Source organism: Eumetopias jubatus, unplaced genomic scaffold, assembly GCF_037043125.1.
Source record: "Eumetopias jubatus isolate StellerSeaLion01/CBP00866 unplaced genomic scaffold, mEumJub1_p1.0 scaffold_15, whole genome shotgun sequence".
Taxonomy (NCBI): Eukaryota; Metazoa; Chordata; class Mammalia; order Carnivora; family Otariidae; genus Eumetopias; species Eumetopias jubatus.
Genome location: NW_028274821.1, coordinates 60,093,282 through 60,111,161, shown reverse-complemented (window position 1 = coordinate 60,111,161; position 17,880 = coordinate 60,093,282). Strand labels below are relative to the sequence as shown.

Here is a 17,880-nt window from a genome sequence, read left to right as displayed (position 1 = left end):
CTTTTTGCGCTCTGCGCCCGGGGAGTTGCCAGTGGAGGGGCGCCCGCATCCACCCGAGCGCCGCCCCTAGGCAAGCCCCAAGCTTATACCGCGAGGGACCTACTCGCCGCGCCTCGGCGTCCACCCTCAATCCTGACACCATCCAGACCCGGCAAACGAAGCAGGGCGGGGCTGGGCATTAGGGGCGCCGCCTGCGGAAAGTGCGGTGCCACGTGCGCGCTGCAAGGACCCCGAATCCTGCAAGTCCAGCTGCGGCCACAGCTGCTCCCAGAACTGGGCCCCCAGCTTTAGGGCGGGGCCTCCTCTTCGCCTCCAGTCTGGACGTCGGCTCCCACCCACCCTCAGCGCAGGCCCCAGCCGGGAGCCGCAGGGTCAGAGTCGTTCCCCGCGGCTTCTCCCAGGGCTCGCCCAGAGCGAGGCCCAGCGGCGGACCCCGCTGGTCCAACCTTTGCTGGATTCCGGGCTGGGGATCTCGGAGGGGAGCGATGGGTCGGACCGAGCCCCAGTCCCGGCTCCACAGGCTCTGGAGTCCCAGGCGTTTCCTGGAGGAGTGGAAGAGCCCGAGCTAGGCTCCTCTCCTCCCGAAGTCGGCCTCCCCCTCCCTAGACTGCAGCGTCTTAGCTGGAGGGAAGCTCACAGCGTGCCTAGGCCAACCCCTTCTGCGACTCTTTTCTTGTCCTGTCACTCTCTGTTCTCGGTTTCTGCTTTCTCCCTCTTACAGAATACCAGAGCGCGAGGGGGCCGGAGAAGCCTCCACACCAGCCCCTTCCCTGGGCCTCCAATCTGCCCTTCCCCACAGTCTTGTCTCTCCCTCCACATATTTCTGTCTCTATAGATTCTCCCCTCATTTCCCTGCAGGTTTAATCAGCGTGTCTCTCTGCCTCTCCCTTTCTCCATGGTGTAGTATTAAACAAATCCAGGTGTATCGAGGGTGGAGAAATTCCGGCAACGTGGACGGAAAGAATGCCTTATTCTGTCCTTGCAACATTTCCGGTCACTACAGTTTGGCTTCCCCTTGAGGTGGTGCCAGCGCCGGTAACGCCATGCAGGCCGCAGCTACCGCGGCGCCGGCTCGCTCTCTAGCTGTGTATGCGTATGTTCGAGTGTGGATTTATGTGTCTGTGGTTGCAAACCAGGGCAGGCTTTCCAAACCGAAAGCTGAGCGGAGTTGGGTTTCTAGGATTCTAGGGCTGCGGGCAAGGGAGGTGGGGGACTTTTCGGGGGGTCCCGACGCCCATCTGCGCCTAGACTCCACGCGTCCCTAGCCCCCTGCCAAGTATCTCTAGGGCCGAAGTATCAATTCCGCGTCGTCCGAAGAGGCTCTCCACCTGCTCCGCGGCGGGGATCCGCCCCTCGGGCCAACGCTGCTGGAGTCAGGGAGGTCCGAAGCAAGCTGGCCAGGCGCAAGGGGAGATCGACCCACAGCGGACAGGGTGCGCAAGGGAACGGCGGCTGGGTCTGGGTACCCCGCGGGGGTGGGGTGTCTCTGTGAATTCTGAGCCTGGCACTGGCGCCGCGCGACCCGCAGGGTTATGACTAGGGGCGGGCGCCCCCTCGGGAACGCTCATTTGTTTCGCCTTGGTCCGGAGCGCGCAGAGTAGGACAAGGCGGCGCTGGGGTCAGGTATTTCGGAGCACCGTGAACCCATCCTTTCTGATGCTTGGCCTAATCCTCTGCCCTTCCTGGGTGCAGACAGGAACAGAGCAGTACCCGGTGTCTCCTCCCTAATCCAAAAGCCCCACAAAGCCAAAACACACATGCAAAACTCACCAAAGCATCTCACAAATACAAAAACTAAAGCCAACACACGAAAATATAAACCAAAACCCCCATCCAAACGCTCGGCTCGTAAAAACAAAATAAAAATCGAAGAAAAACAAAACACAAACACAAAATTCACCCAACGCAAAACACACAGACGACACCCACTAATACAAAATCAGAACACATCAAAACACCGCGCAGAAGCAACAGCCTTCAAAACGACACACAAGAAGACACCCTCCAAGGACAAAGTACAAAACACATAAAATTAAAACCCACAAGACAGAAAACAAAAGCCACCAAAAAGACCAAGACCCATAGAACCAAACCCTCTAAGATGAAATCCACGAAAAAACTACACGCAAACACCCGAAACAAAAGACTCTCTCATAGATTATGAAAAGAAAATTCACGGGAAACAAACAAAAACAAAACAAACCCTCTAAATAGAAAACAACCCCAACAACTCCCGCCCCCAGCCTGGGGTAAAATGTCAATTCCGGGAGGGCTTTTGATCTCTAGGCGCGGACAGGCCGCTCCTCCTCGGCTCTGCGACCCCGCGCGGGCTAGGCGAGAGGGCGGGAAGCAGGAGCTGGGGCTGGATAGCGTAAGGAAGAGTCGGGCGCTCAGAGAGGGCCAAAAATCAAATCGCCGGGGCAGGGACCCCGACTCGAAGGCTGCAAGAAGGAGGCGGCGCAGGGGGACTGCGCAGATTACTTGGTGGTGGTGGGGGGGGGGGGCGGGCGCCGGGGAATCCACAGCCACGTTTCCGATTGTGGCGAAATCGGCTCAGTGGATAAGAGATGTCCGGTTCCCGCCAGCCTCCCCCACCCCCCTTTTCTCGAGCTCTGGGCTCTTCCCCCTAGGTTGCGGCCCAGCCTCGTGACCACCCCCTCCAAAAAACAAACAACACTCTCGCTGAGGACGATTCACTTTCCGAAACTGCCATTGTCCGGAGGGCCAAGAGTCCTCCCGCAGAGCGCTCCCCCGCCCTGGAGAACCTTGCCCCCGCGACCACCCCACAGCGGGGCCGCACAGACATCCAGTGGCCAAGCCTTGCAGCTGGACTCGGGACGGGGGGAGGGGGGTAAGGGAGTGAAGTTTTAAGCCTGGGTCGAAGAGAACGGGCTGGACATGCCACACCACTGCCCGGTCTCTCTCGGGCTGATTTCCCCTCTGGACTCAAGTCCTGGGGCTCGGGCACGCAGCAACGCCTCGGGGCTTGAGGGAAAAGGGATTCCATTTATGGGCCGGGGTAAGGTGTCCAGGACTCCCGCCAATCTCCAGGACCTCCTCAGCGGAGGCCCGGATTTTATTTCCAGCATTTCACATATGCACCGGGCCAGAATGGGACATGGTGTGGGAGGGAGCTCTGGCACTAGGAGGCTGAGTGGGAACCTGGGAACTTTAGGGTTCTGGCACTACCCTAAAGTCAGGGACCCGGCAAAGGTATTAGAGCTGCAAATTGGGGTGGGGGTGGGGTGGCTGAGAGCTCTGGGGGCGGGCGCCGCCCTAGGGGTGAATCTGAGGAAACTGGAACGCCCTCTCTCTGCCTGGCGACACTACTTGCCTTTGCACCCCCTTCAAAAACACCTGCTGGGCAGGGTGGTTAATTTTTTAAAAAACAAAAACCCGGCCTGCACCCGCCTACGCGGCGGGGCTTACACCTAGAGGGGTCACCCGCCTCGCGCACCCTGCGCAGGGCCGCGACTCGGAGACGCAGGGATTTGTAGAACGTGCGGCCACGAGGCCAGGGCTTCCCGGCTTGCCTTCGGTCCGCACCTTCCCGTGGGCGCGCGGGCTAGCGCCCGGCTCCGTTTAAAGCCTTCCTTCCCTCCCCCCAACCTATAAAAGTGCAGGGCGGCGCGGCAGCGGCACTGCTGCTCTCCCGGCCTCCCGCACTGCTCCGGCCCGGCCCGGCCCGCCCCGTCTGGCCAGCTGAACAGGCCCCGCCGCACAGCGCGGACACCCTTTCCCTGCTCCGGCCGGCGGTGCGGGGCGGCACGCTGGGGGCGCGGCGTGTCTGGGGACATCTTGTGATGTTGGCAAGAACAGGACATGATCTCACATGGCGAGAAGCTCTTTAGTTCCTTAATCATTTCACGGTGCCTTCGGACGCTTTTTTTCCACCTAAAACGTTTAGTTTCAGCTCAGTGATCAGCTACCCCAGCTCGGCGGGGGAGCGGAAGGCTTGAATTATTCCGACCTGTGAGCGGCCCCTGGCACCAAAAAAAAAAAAAAAAAAGAAAGAAAGAAAGAAAGAAAGAAAAGAAAAGAAAAGAAAAGAAAAAAAAAGACGGGAAAAAAAGAAAAAAGAAGCACAAAAAAAGTGGAAACTTTTTTCCCCTGTCCACTTCAAGTTCTGAAAAATCAAAATGGATTTAGAGAAAAATTACCCAACTCCTCGGACCGGCAGGACAGGTAGGACCGCGATTTGGGCTCCAGGCGTGCCAATTCCAGGACCCGGCCAGGTCTGGTCCTCACGCGCACGTCGGCCCTGGGGGAGGGAGTGAACCGCATTTTCTCAGGGATTGACTGCGTGTCTATCTGCGGCACGTTTGTATGTCTTTTCACCAATTTGTTCGCACACTTCTGCATCAGCTCAAGTGTCTGTGAGTTTGTGTTTTTTTTTCTGTTTCTGAATGTTTATGTGTGTGACTATCTGGGGGTCTGAAAGTTCGTTTGGGTCTGTGTGTTTACATAGGGGCTCAGAGTGTGCATGAGTGACACTGAGTTTGTATGTCCCCGTATATGTATTTTCAAAATGTGTGTGTTCAAAAATTTATGTGCCTGTGTGTATGTGTATCCTTATATTCATGGGTGTGTTAGTGCATGTTTATGAGTTGGTGTTTCTGGGTACCGTACTCTGTGTATCCAAAACGTGTGTGAGTGGAGTATGTGTAATTCGGGTAAGTGTCTGAGTGTCCATCTACTCCTTTAAAGGTCTGTGTTCACCTGTCATATCCCAAGTGCTTTTGGAAGTGAGAATGCGGTGGTTACACTGACCCCTCCATTTTTGGATGTCAGCAGCTTTTCACTGTGTCTATGCCAACGTACACAAAAGTGCCTGCCTCTAGGCACAGAGATGGATCTAGGGCTGTGTGTGTGGTGGTGGTGGGGGGGGTCTGTTGTGCTAAGCCTGTGAATAGTCAAGGTCAGGACACATTCTGTTGGGAGAACCAGGAGTGGAGGTGTGATTTCAGGGTGTGCAGTCCCTTGGTGTGTGGTGCGCACTGCTTCACTCTGTGGGCACTGCTGAGCCTACCATTTGTATAAAACTGTTTCCTGTGGCAGGCACAACCTTGGCAAGGGAGGGTAGGCAACCCATAGGCTAGTTATGACATTTCTAGGGACCTCCAACCTGCCTTCACTTTCACCTAGACATGCCTTTGACAATGGTGTGTGCGTGTATTGTGTGCTCAGGTTTTATCTTGTGGGTGCTGCTCCAAAGGAGGAGAGCACAAGTGGGTGGACATGTGTGCCTCGCCTGGGCATCCAACTCTGGTGCCTGTATGCACATGGGCCTTCCTGGCACAGGGCCTGGTGTGCCACCCACAGGCCCAGGCAGTGGGTAGCAGAGTGGGTTTATATCTAAAAGGAGGTGGCAGGCAGCAGGAGGCCTCAGTTTGTCCTGAGATTAAAGCTGGGTATAGGAGCCTCTTTTACTCATTAGGCCAAATGTACTAACCCCCACCCAAACACACTCCTGGCCCTGCTGGCAAGAATTCTTCCACTTCTCTTACCCCTATAGCTCTTTGAGGCCTCCACCCCAGCCTTAAACACAGGTCAAAAAGCAGAGAGAGAGGGGTGGACTTATACTCCAAACCCAGGACAACTCTCTGGGCATAGATAGCTTTTCAGAATTGTAACAAGTGAGGACAGAAATCTAAGAAGTGGGGAATTAAAGAGGATTCCCCAGGGTGAAGGTGTAAGAAAGGGAATCTGGGAAACTCCCTCTGCTCCATTCCCACCTCCCCACCCCCTTGGGTCCCTTGGTAGGTGGGACTCCCGGGGTTGCCGGCGCCAGATCAAGGAGTAGGTCTTCTGTGTATGTTGGGAATGGGTCAGAGGCACGTGAGGGTCTGGGGGGAGTGTCTGCGTGGCTGGCGGGGCTGCCTCTCCCTTCCAGAGCTGTCTACCAAGAATGTAATTCAGGGCGGTCGATGGGCTCTTTGATTAGTTCAATCGCCTGAATAATCGTTTAATCAATAAAGCATTTCATTCCTCAGTAAGGCGGACCTGGGTGGGGCTGGGGGGGGTCCTAGCCTGGCCCGAGTTTAAAAATCTGGAGAGCCACGCCTACTCTTCTCCTTTGGGCTGGGGTAAGGGCCTCCTGCCCCTGGAAAGGGCGGAGCTCCCAGGTGACACTGCCCTTCTGCCTGTCTGCACCTGCCTGGGCCCCAGGGGTGGCAGGGGAGGGGGGGAGGAGAGAGCTGAGAAGCTGGCCAGGGAGGGGGCATCCATGTCTGGTTTTAGGGGTTTTGTGTGGGTTTCTCCCATCTCCCAACTTGGAGGCCTTTTTTGGGCCACTTGACCTCCTTTTCCTTCCTTCAGAACTGTTTTCCATTCCCTCTCACGACCTCAGTTTCCCCATCTGTATAATGGGGAAGGAGTATGTATACCTTTTTAGCTCTAAGCCCAAGATCAGGTAAGGTCAGCCTTAAGCACAGAGACACTTAAGGATCCTCCTGTCTAGCTTCTTCATTGTGGTACCAAAAAGGAAAAACTGATGTCCACCGAGAGGGGCAGGGACTTGTCTGACATCATACAGCAAGAGGTACGGAGGGAGTAGAACCAAAAGGTGACTTCTCTGCCCTTAACCCCTCATTCTCGCTGGGAGAGGAGATAGAGCCCCATCTCCCAAGGGCCCCCTTGGAGAAAAAGGACTATTGGCCAAGCTGGCTTAAGGAGTCCAAGGCCAGGAAGGCCAGGAGAGGCTGAACACTCTCTGGGCATTGGCATCCAGTCCCCCAGCTCTGGAATGAGCGTGTTGGAATAACAATCCTCCCTAACCATGGATCTTCATCTTTCAGAACCTTGGGAGGCCTCATCTCAAGGGTTCTCCCCATTAGACATATAGGGAAGCTGAGCCCTAGGAGAAGGGGTCCATAGCAGGAAGTATTTGGGTGAGAGAAAGATAGTGCCAGAGCCCCTGGCCTGCAGGGTGCACTACTAGTGATAACAAACCCTGACAAAAGCAGTTAACATGGTTCTTGAAAAATCTGGTTAAATTCTCCTATCTTTCTACCTACTTCAATGATGCCTACAGAAAATCTTGATCCAAGTGCATCAGTCACACTGGAATCCACTTTGCCCAACTCTCTATGTAACCTGGGTCAGTTGTGCTCTCTCTTTGATACTTTTTAAAATGAGGGTCAGAGAGGGGGCACCTGGCTGGCTCAGTTGGAAGAGCATGGGACTCTTGATCTTGGGTTTGTGAGCTGGAGCCCCATGTTGGGTGTAGAGATTACAAGACAAAAACAAAACCTTAAAAAAATAAAATAAAATGAGGGTTATAAAGAGAGGACCTATGAAGTTAGGACTGTGATGGCAGCAGTATCTCTGACTCTCACAAACTGAGCACCTAATCTGAACCCTGTAGGCCTTGCTTTGCCTGAAGCAAGACCAGGGATATGGGCTGGAGAAGTCCATTTCAGGCCCCTAGAGCCCTATAGCAGCCCCAACCCCCAGACACATGCTGGAGGGGTGGACTTGGAAAGAAAGGGGAGGCAGGGAGGGAGTGTGTTCTGAGTGAGGGCAGGTTGCTGACTGAAGATCAAGGTGGATGTTTCTCTGGAGGTATTTTGGCTTCTCAATTAATGCTCAATGGGCTTTCTTTCAATAGCAGAACTTGCAAAGGCAATTCGACTTCTATAAATTGAGTTTCTTCCCGGATGGTTTTCTTTCCCAGTATCTGCCGCCAGCGCTTAGCGCAGGGTCCTGCCCAAAGTTGTGCGGCTGGGGGAAGGTAACCCCGTGACAGTTGCACACAGCAAGGCCTGACCGGATTCAGCGCCAGGGCGGTGAGACCAGGTCCCTGCTAGTCTGGTCTGTCTCTCATTTGCTTGCCTCCCTGCTAGTCTCACTCAGACTCGTGGGCTCGTGAGCCCTCGGAGGCAGGACTGTGGCGCGGGGAAGCCTGGCTCCGTCAGGGAATCGCTGTGTAATCTGGCGCTAGTCATGTTACTTCTCGGGGCCGCTGTTTGGTGGCCTGTAAGGCTAGGGTAGGTGGCCAGGATGTCAGGTCTGGTGGCGCCTCTTGGCGTGAGAAGTTCTCCGAAGGCAGCCCGCTTGGAGGCTGGAGGCAGTGAAGAACCCCTACTCAGAGGGAATCTCCCCCTGTCCTGGGCACCTGTCGCCGCACACATTAGGCAGCCCAACACCGTCCTGAAGCCGCACACCCTCTGTGTGAAATGGGAATCCAAGCTATTCCTGCTTGGTTAATATCTTTGGTTCCATCCCACCTCAGCAGTACTCTGAGGATTCTGTCCAAGCCGCAAAGGTATTGGGAAGAAACTGGTTTGTGCCGGTATCTCCAACCTAACTAGATTCTTTGATTTGGCAGCATACACCCCCTCACTCCACCTCCAAACTCCCTGCCATCCCACGAGTGGCTCTGTAGAGGCCCTTCTGAGAAAGAGGTTCCCAGCCCACAGCCTTTCCTCTACCTTAGAGTTTCTAGGTGACCTTGGACAAGGCCCTGCTTGGCCTCAGGTTACGCATCTGTAAAATGGGTAAAGCATTGCCTCAGGATCCTTTTCGCTCTAAGACTTTAGAATTTGAGTTTCCAGGCCTGAAGTCAACGAGTGGGGCTGGAGGTGGAGGTGTCCCTGGCCGCGTCCCTCAGGGAGCGCCCCCCTCCAGCCTCTCCAGGAACGCTGAGCCTCCACATCGAATTCTAGTCACTTTTAATCCACCGTGCGCCGTGGGGTGGAGAGAACATGGGAACCCTAACTCATCCGGGTTCCTTTTCGCTTTTATGTTCTTCCTGCTCCAAGGCGGAGGTGCGGTTGAGGGGGTGGGGGAGGGACGATGCGGGGCCGAGGTTCTGGACCTGCGGGGTACCAGACAAAGGAGAGAGAACGCAGCCACTCCATCCCAGTGCACACTGTAGCCTTCTGGGCCCCCAGAGGCCCGCCTGGGGCCGTTTAACGCAGCTGCGCCCTGGAGGGGGTGGGGACGGTGTCAGCACCGGAAACTTATCTACCGGTCAGGGGCAGCTGGGTCTGGGACAGTAACAGAAGGTGAGACTGAGGGCCGACCTCAATGTAGGGGTGTGAGAAATGGGGCAGAGGTAGAGAGAAGGGAGACTGAGGCAGAGAATGAACCAGGAGCCCTCTCAGGGTCAACCTGTGCTCTCAGTCTTCCTTATAAGCTCAGGTCTGGAGCGACCATCTCAGGGCACTCCTCCCCCTTTTTGTGGACTTATGTTTAATATTACAGGAGCATTACTTGTGAATTAGAAATGGTGGGTCTTGGGACCATGAGCTGCTGGGTCAGTAGTCCTCAGTCTTTGCCAGTGCCTCCTGGGTGTAGAATGGCTGTCACAGGCTTCCTTTACAAAGTCCATTCCTTTGATTGTGGTCCCAGGGCCTCACACCCCCGAGAATGTAAGACTCGCTGGTCAAAACTCTGCCCTTCTGGACCAGGAGAGTCAGCTAGAAATCCACCCATTTTGTCTTAAAAGCAACAAGAACTTCCCCGGAAGAGGGAAGGTGGAGTTTTCTCTACAGCAGCCTGGTAGCATGCCTGGCTGGGCGCAGCCCTTTTAGATAGAACTCGCTTACCTACCTGCCAGCTTCAGGGACCCTCATTAGCACTGGACTAACATGACTGGCTTCATTTAGTTCCCAAGAAGCCTTGCACCAGATGCAGAATTACCCCTGGAAACAGAAGTCTTCAGTTGTGCATCACTAGCCCCCAAAGCGTCTGGCAGCTCCTGGTCTGAGGCTGGAAAGAGAGACTTGGCGCTCAGTGCTTGGACAACCTGGTCCAAAGCCTCAATTAGTTTCCTCTCCCAGGAGCACCATGATTACTAACTTTAAAGGAGGGTGAGATTTCTTTCCCCTCAAAGTCTCTGCCTTTCTTTTAGCTCAGAATTGGGGTTCCCTGGGGGTAAAATTGAGGGAGGGGGTGGACGAGAAGGCGACAGCAGCGGCTTAGTAGGCGCTTGATAAAATTGTGAAATGTTTCCTCTGGAAGGAGCCTCCATTAAAAACTAGGTAAGCCAAATCTACCCATTTTACAGATGAGGAAACTGAGCTCAGAATGGGGTAGATATGCGCACACTATGAGTCTCTCGCGAATCTGGTGGTGCTTAGATTGAAAACCGGATCTCTACTGCGCTCCTATTCTTCCTCCAACATCCGTGTGAATGTTTTCAGTAGACTATTCCTCCCTCCCCACCCGTCACCTCCCCACCCCCACTTCGGCTGCCCCCAGTCCCTCAGGATGTCCCAGGGTCCCAACGCTGCGGCAGGGAGGTCACGCTCCCAAGGCATCTGTGGCGGGACTCTCCAGGCCCTGTGTGGATCCCCTTACCCCTCCCCCAACCCGCGCTCCACTAGGCCTTTGCTCCGCGCGTTTGTCAATGAACGTGGCGCCGCCGCCTGGGCCCCGCCCCCCATTCTCTCCCATTGCCCAGGTATCCGCTAATCAGGCGGAGCCCGCCGGTTGCTCAACCAATGGGGCGGTGTCTCGGGCCAGGGCCGGCTGCCACAGCTCTGATTGGCTTTATGAAGCGTGATTGGCAGGTTAGCCCCCGCCCCGCCCCCGCCCGGAGGGAGGCTGAGCCCCGGGCGGCGCTGTCCACACGCAGCGGGTCCTGAAAGCGGCTCCGGGGCGGCGCGGTGGCGCACTGTGCGCGCCGAGCAGGCGGAGGGCTAGCGCCGGCGGCGGCGACGGCAGCGCGGGCAGTCAAAGCCTACAGCGGCTCCATCTCAGCACCGGCAGTCTCGGCGGCCTTGGTGGAGGGGACCTTTCGCTATCTCCATCCCTCGCTACACGCCGGGGGCAGGCACGGCGGCCGTCCCGGAAGAGGCAACTGAAAAGCATTGGAACCAGACCCCTCAGAGAGGGCAGGGGGCCTCGAAGAGTTGGTGGGCGTGAGGCAGATACTCAGGCGAGGAGGAGACTGTCGCTGTTGTCTCCATTCCTGGTCCCAGCGATGGGGGAGTATCGGGGGCCGAGGGAGCTTTGAAGGCAGAGGGTCCGGGGTTGTAAGAGCTGCAAGCTCTTGGGGACTCGGGAGTCACGGCCCCAACGTCAGTGACGGAAGCGTCTCCGAACCCGCCCGGGGCCTCAGTGCCGCCAGAGAGGAAGTTCTTTGCAACTTCGTCCGAGACGTCGGAGAGCCGAGTGGAGAGAGGCTGGGGCTGCAACTCCAAGCCCCAGAGACTCAGAGAAGCAGAGAAAGGATCCGGTGGAGACCGAGGGGTCGAGGAGAGACTCCAGAAGCAGCGAGGCCGCGGAACCAGCCTGGCAGCCCGCGGGCCTGGCTGCCCCCTGAGTGAAGCCAAGGGCCGTGTGTCCCGCAGGCCTCCTCAAAGCCGCTCCTACCGGAGGCCGGGGGCTCCTTGCCGTCCCGGAGACGGGCCCCTACGCTATGCCCCGAAAGCCGCCGGTTCCTTGGCCGCATCTACTCCGGCCCGGGTCCGCAGCCGCTGCCTGAGACAGCCCAGGAGGGAAGCCACCAGGAGTTGGGCGCCCCACTCCCAGCCGGACTGCACTAGAGCCGTTTCCCGCCTCTAGGCTCCGCTCTCGGCGATCTCCAGCGGAGCAGCTCTGAGAGAGGCCCCGAAGCTCCAGCAGCGTTTTCTGAGCCCAGATCGCACAGTACCCGGCCTGGCGGCGCAGCTCCCTAGCCGCGCTGGGCAGCCCCTTGGCGCCGGGAGGCGGCGGCGTGGGCTGGCCTGCAGTCTGGAGCGCCCCGATGGAAATACACTGTAAGCACGACCCGTTTGCATCCATGCATAGTAAGTAGGCGGCAAGATCGCTTCTCTCACTCTCCGGCCGGGACGGGGTTGGGTGTGCCGGACCGCGGGGCAGGTACCAGGGCCGGGAGGACTCAGGACTTCTGTAGCAGCACAGTCAAGTTGGCAAAGTGCAATGTTCCCAGGCAGGGCAAGTGGAACAACGCGCCTGGTTCCCCGGCCAGAGCACCTGGCACCGGGAATCCCGCCTGCAGCAACGGTAGTGTAGGCTTCGAGCTGCAGCCTCTGGGGGGGCTCTGGCAGTAACATCTCAGCATCTTGGGAGAATCCTAGCTCGGACCTGAAGAGGGCTCCAGGACTGGCTAGTTAGAGGGCAGGAAGTTGTAGGGAGAGGTCAGTCTTAAGTCTAAGACAGTGCCCCACACCCCATCCCCCGTGGTGCCTTTTTCAGCCATGGGGCTGATGAGGACTGATGCTTGGAGGGAATTTGGGGCCCCAACCAGTGTCTGTGTGCTTATATGTGTGGAGGAAGAGGCTGAGAGGTGAGCAAGGACACCAAGTTCAGAGCTCTAAAGGCATCCTGGAGTTGAGTAGTGGGATTTTGAAAAATCAACAAAGTGGCAGTCCCTCAGCTGAGCTTAGAGGCTGCCAGTTCATACAGAGAGACCCTTATCAAGTCCTTCTCTTCAGGACATTTGCCACATGATGGCTTCTCCCCTTTAAAAAAAATCAAGAAGTCAGTCATAACAGGCGCCCCCCCCCCCCCTTTCTGAAAGCCAGGGCATGTGTAGGAGACGGGAAGGGTCATTCTGGGCACCGCCGAGGCCGATTGGGCTGCCTGACCCACAGAGATCTACCATTTCACCCTTTAGCACAGCCTCCGTGAGATGAGCGCTCCTCTCACGGTGAGTTAATGCCGGATTAGATTCGGAGATTTCAAGGAAATTCCAAGTGGAACGAATCGTGTTTCCCTTCTGCACGCTGCGAGCTGGGCCGGAGCAAGGCGCCAGGCTTTGGCGGCATCCAGCGGGGTGCCCAGCTCGGGTCCCCACGGTCGGCAGGTCAGGGAGTTGCTCCCGGACTGGGAGCTTACCGCAAGCCAGGTTCCCCTCAGACAGCCCAGGATCCTGCTTACCCAGCCATGAGTCCCCTGTTTAACAAAGGCAGCATAGACCCGGCTGGAGAGAAGGCAAGCTTCCCTGGCGAATATGTCGGTTTCTGCCCCGGAGGGCCGAGTGGCCTGGTAAGCAGGGAAATGCTGATCTAAGCTGCTGGGGCTGGTTGCGGGCAGGTCAGTTTCTCTTTGTGTCAATTTTCCGTATGCAAGGTAATCCACCAAAGCAGTGAGGAGATTTGCGCAGAGAAGCCGCTTGCACCGGCCCTACCCCAAACGATTCCTCACCATTTGGGGCCTGTGCCAAAACGGTTTCCAGTCCATGGTGACCCCAGCGCCCCTGGCAGCTGGTTCCTGGGCAGACTTGAGCCATGCTCCGGGGAAGATCTGTTCTCGCAGAGTGAGAGAGAAAACAAACGAGTTGGGGTCAATACTCTGAGAGGGGGACAAGTCTTTAGCTCAGCCAAGGAACGAATGGGGGACAAAATGGGGGAGGGCTGGCTCCTGCACGTCTCTCCTCGTCAACCGGAATCCGCAGACCCTCACTCCTGCGCAGAGCCCGGAGCCCCAGGGGTTGCCGGACCCTTGGGGAGATAACATCAGAAGAACCAGTGGTCTCCCGGCAGTGCATAAGGGTGGAGAAGGTGGTTCCTTCCAGGTGCCGGTTAGCCAACCGAAAATGCCTGTGTCTCTGTCCCTCCTAGTCCTGGCCTTCATCTGCCCCCTCCTCAAGAAGTGCTCCCTCCTCCTCTTTTCAATCTTCCTGGCAGCATGGTGGGGGCTGGGCCCCAGCCAGCCTAGCTTTCAGAGCTGGCTTCTCTGGAAGTGCCCTTGGTTCTGACGCCTAAAGCTTTTTGCTTGTACAATGTAGGCCCACCCTGGGCCCCAATTTGTTGGCAATTGAGGGGGGTGCACAAGTAGATCCCGAGAGGTTGCTGGTGTAGTAGCGGCTCAGACCGAGTCCCACTTCCTCATCTTCTTGCCTGGCCCTGGTCAGTTTCTTCCCCCTACTTCCCCGGCCCCCACCCCTTTGGAGCAGGACAGCTTCTATGCGGAGGTGATATTGGGGGAGGGGAAGGCACTGCTGGGAAATTGGCTTCTGTGTTCTCCTGCCCTTACTCCCTATTATAGATTCATCATTTTCATCAGCACAATGGCTTCCCACCACCTTTGCTTAGATGTTTCCTTCCCCTAGGTATGGTTTCCAGTTACAAAGCACTTTTATGGCCAGCCTCCTACCTGAGTGTCATCTAAACCCTCAGCTAAACCCATTGTACAGAGTATGATATTGAAGTCAGAGAGACAAAAAGACTGAGAGGAAGTTCACATGGGCAAAGCTGGAGCTGGTTCTTGGGTCTTCCAGGATTCACAGAAGGGGAGAGGGCGGGACTCAAGATTCCAGAGAGAGGGCAGTGGCCTGTCTGAGTGAGTACACACATGTGCAAGGCATTTTCTCTGGTTTTACTATATCTTTCCCCATGACACGACTGTCCATCTGTGTCAGCGCCTGTCTGTTGGTTTGAGCCTGTTAAGGAGATTTCATCCCTGTTCTTTCCCTGTCTCCCTGTTTGCGTGTCTGTGTGTCCCTTCATTTATCATCTCTGGTGCCACTAGGAGGAATTTCCCTAACATTGTGGGGTTTTAGAGTTGGTTCTTCCCACTGAGTCAGCAGAGACCCTCTCCCCACAACCTTTTACTTAGCCCTGGTCTTTGGGGTTTGGATAGGGCCCCTGGTGGGTAGTACGCCCTTATCAGAGCCTAAGGAGTTTCTGTGCAGGCCAGCCCTCAGAAACCAGAGCGACAAAGGCCACAGGGGTATCTTTAACCCTTTTCCCCCAACCCTCCCCCAAACCCTGCTTAGCCTGCCCTGTGGAGGTGGGCCTGTGTTTCCCTTGTATCTGTGTGTCTGTTTCCTGGTCTTTGCCTTGATTTGTTTGTATCTGTCTCTGTGTCAGGCTCTCTGAAAATTCTACTTGGCCCTGAGAAGTATAGCTGGGAACATGCACTCCTCAGGGGATGAACCCTCACCCAACTGGAGTCCATAGGAAGTAGAGGCTGGGACTTGGGTTCTAGGAGGAGATGCAGGGCTGGAGCTGGGGTCCCAGAAAACAAAGATTCCTCTCCACAGATGTCCTCTGTCTTCTAGATGCCCCTTTACTGGGCTTCCTCCATTTTCTCTTCTGGACTTCTTGCCTCCCACTGTACACCACTCTCATCTTTCTTTTTGCCTGTACTAGCCGATCCATTCCTTTCTCTCCTCCTCTGCCTTTCTAACCTGAGGCTTCCCTTCCACACTCTCTGTCCTTGCTGTCTGTTTCATTTAGTTTCCACGCTTTGCATCCTTTCCCTCGCTTTTCCTCTTTTCTTTGCCCATCCTGCCTCCCTCTCTCAGGCTTCAGGCTTTACTTCTTTCCAATCTCAGGGTAAGTGGGAGACATTGCCTTCTCAGACCAGGTAAATTACCTCCCCACCATCCTTTAAATGTTCTATTGGATAGGACTGTGACTGAGCCAGAGAAGGCCCAGCTAAGTGAGTTTGGGAACCTTCCCAGGACGTTGAAGGAGATAGGGGGCTCCCAGGTCATCCTGAGTCTGGTGTCAGGTGTGGTTATATGGATCAGACTCCGGAAGAACATAGGTAGACTTGTCTTTGTGGTTAAAAGTAGAGGGTTTGGGGACCTGCTGTCACCTAGAGTGTCCAATCCTTGGGGTTTTTCCATGATGCAAACGGTCCCAAAAGCTCACAAATGTCCTGTAGGACTGCTCTTGGAATTTAAGTCCTCTGAAAGTTGCCACTGTGTTTTGGGCATGAAGTTTAAATTCCCAGGGGTGTAGGGAACAAGCAATTGCAAATGGGTTACAAGGCCTGGACCAATAGGTTATCTCAAAAGTGTGCTGGATGCTTTTAGCTTCCTTTTTGTCCTCTCAGATGAGCTTGTACCTTTTGAATTTACTTTCTTCACTCCAGCCTGTTCTCTAAAGATCTGTACAATTCTTTTTTATCAGGTGCTCCCAACCCCAGAACAAAGCCTTTCTAAGGCCCTTGACCAGGGATGGCTGTCATCTTTCTGTTTTAGGTGAACTACGCAGTTTTGTTTCTAACTGCGAAATCCTGTTTGGGATGGTTTTCCTATTTCTTATGTCTGGGGTGTTTTAGAACGATCAAAACGGATTAAAGCTCATTTTGAAAATCAGAGAGAAATTCGGCTAAGAATTAGAATTAAGTACTGTCGTTACCTATAAAATCGTGTTTTTCCTTGAAATCAGCCTGAGCTCAGAAATTTTGGAAAATATTCAGTTAGGACCCTCATGGAAAACTTCAGTGAATTGCTTTGGCGGTTTTAAGGAAATGGGTTATGTTATGGGTATTTTTCTCCTTTTATTTCAGATGTTCGTAAACCTAGATAGTAATTGAGTGCTGGGCGGGTAGCTGAGATGAGGTGGCTATTTTATGTTCTAGAATTGGAGTGTGTGTGTGTGTGTGAGTGAGTGAGAGAGAGAGAGAGAGATGTCTGAGATGTCCTAGCTTCCCTGGTAGAGTCTAATCCCAGGCAAGTCCCAGTTTAGATGGAGATTTCCCCATCGCTGGCCTCTGAGCTGCCAGCAGCATTGGTAAATAAATGCTTGCACTTGGATTTTGGCTTTTGACTGTGCTCAGCGATGTCAGTTAGTGGCTGATTAACAGCTACAAGGTCAATGATGTTACACTGGCTCACTCCGTGTTTACTGGTTTTGCTCTTCATTTACTTGGATCCCTGTTTCCCTCCAGATGGACTCTGATGTAAGAGAAGGGCGCTTATTGGGTGGAGAAGATACTTTCCCAGACTCCTTTTGCTTAAAATCCATCTCAGAGTGCTTGTAAAACCTGGGCCTCGGAAGCCTTCTCCAGCTTCTTTATTTCCCCCCTGAACCAACTTCATGCTGCTTGTCAGTTGCAAAATCACTTCAGAAATTCCAGAGAAACTCCTGTATAACAAACCCTGATGTAGTAGAGTGGAATGTGATCCTCTGACCCATTTCTTTTGTGTGCTCTGAGGGTACAGTGGTCAAGTCTGCATGTCAGCCTCACCTTTTTTGTTTATTTTTCCCCTTTATTGAGGGATGAGCCCCATCTTTTTAAAGAAAAGTTTTTTTTTTTTTTTTTTTTTTTATCAAGGCAGTGGTTGGATTTTGTTTCAGTACTCGGCAGACACTATTTAAACAAAAATTTTTAAGTCCTTAGCCCTTGAATCAGATTGCTGATTAAAAACAAAAAACAAAAAACAACCCATTTTTTTCCCCCTGAGATCTAGGTTTATTGGAGTAGTCCTTTTCACTTTCACAGATATTTGTTAAAAGGAAAAGAGTTTTGTTTGTAAAAATCTCTTTATATTTGGTGTATTTTAAAACATATTTTCTCCCCAGGATCTTCCTTAGACCTCAGCATCATGCATGTAATAAGTTATGTCTCTAGTGTAGATTGGGGTCTTTTACGTATTCCGTTGTTAACAAAAAATTATAAGGCGGATGCTAGCAACTAAAGGAAACATAGTATGGGGATGCTTGTTATCAATAGCCCGATTGACTGGCTGAAGATGGACAAAGGCAAAGGTTAATTTTAAAAAGCAAGATGCTCGTGAAGCCTGCACGATCAGACTCCAGGCTCAAGACATCCAGCCTGCGGCCATTTCTGATCAGAGGGGCTCTGGGTGCTTGTAACAGCGCTTCTGGTACTATGTGACTGGTTCTAACCACCCTTTCCCTTGCCTTTTGTTTCTGATCTGTTTCAGGACATGGAGGAGTGAATCAGCTTGGGGGGGTTTTTGTGAATGGACGGCCACTCCCGGATGTAGTCCGCCAAAGGATAGTGGAACTTGCTCATCAAGGTGTCAGGCCGTGCGACATCTCAAGGCAGCTTCGAGTCAGCCATGGTTGTGTCAGCAAAATTCTTGGCAGGTAAAGGCAGGAGCTACAGGCTTCCCTTGATTTTTCAAATAATGACCTAAAACATGACCCAGCAGCTGTCCAATGTGCCTGCGTCATATTGAAAATCATGGTAGCACTTCGCTAACATGCATAGTACTTTGGAATT

General features: G+C 54.2%; 1 protein-coding gene across 2 annotated transcripts in view; it reads left to right on the top strand.

The window, feature by feature from the left end:
* Positions 1 to 3,697: 3,697 nt before the first annotated feature.
* The window catches only part of PAX5 (paired box 5), a 190,203-nt gene continuing 176,020 nt past the window's right edge, over positions 3,698 to 17,880 (top strand). The window contains exons 1-2 of one of the 2 annotated variants that reach the window (XM_088019276.1): positions 3,698 to 4,185; positions 17,579 to 17,744. In XM_088019276.1, the coding sequence (XP_087875402.1) occupies positions 4,140 to 4,185; positions 17,579 to 17,744 (212 nt within the window). In that variant the 5' untranslated portion in view covers positions 3,698 to 4,139. The remainder of the gene's footprint in view (positions 4,186 to 17,578; positions 17,745 to 17,880) is intronic. The other variant, XM_028108737.2, reaches the window with a different exon arrangement.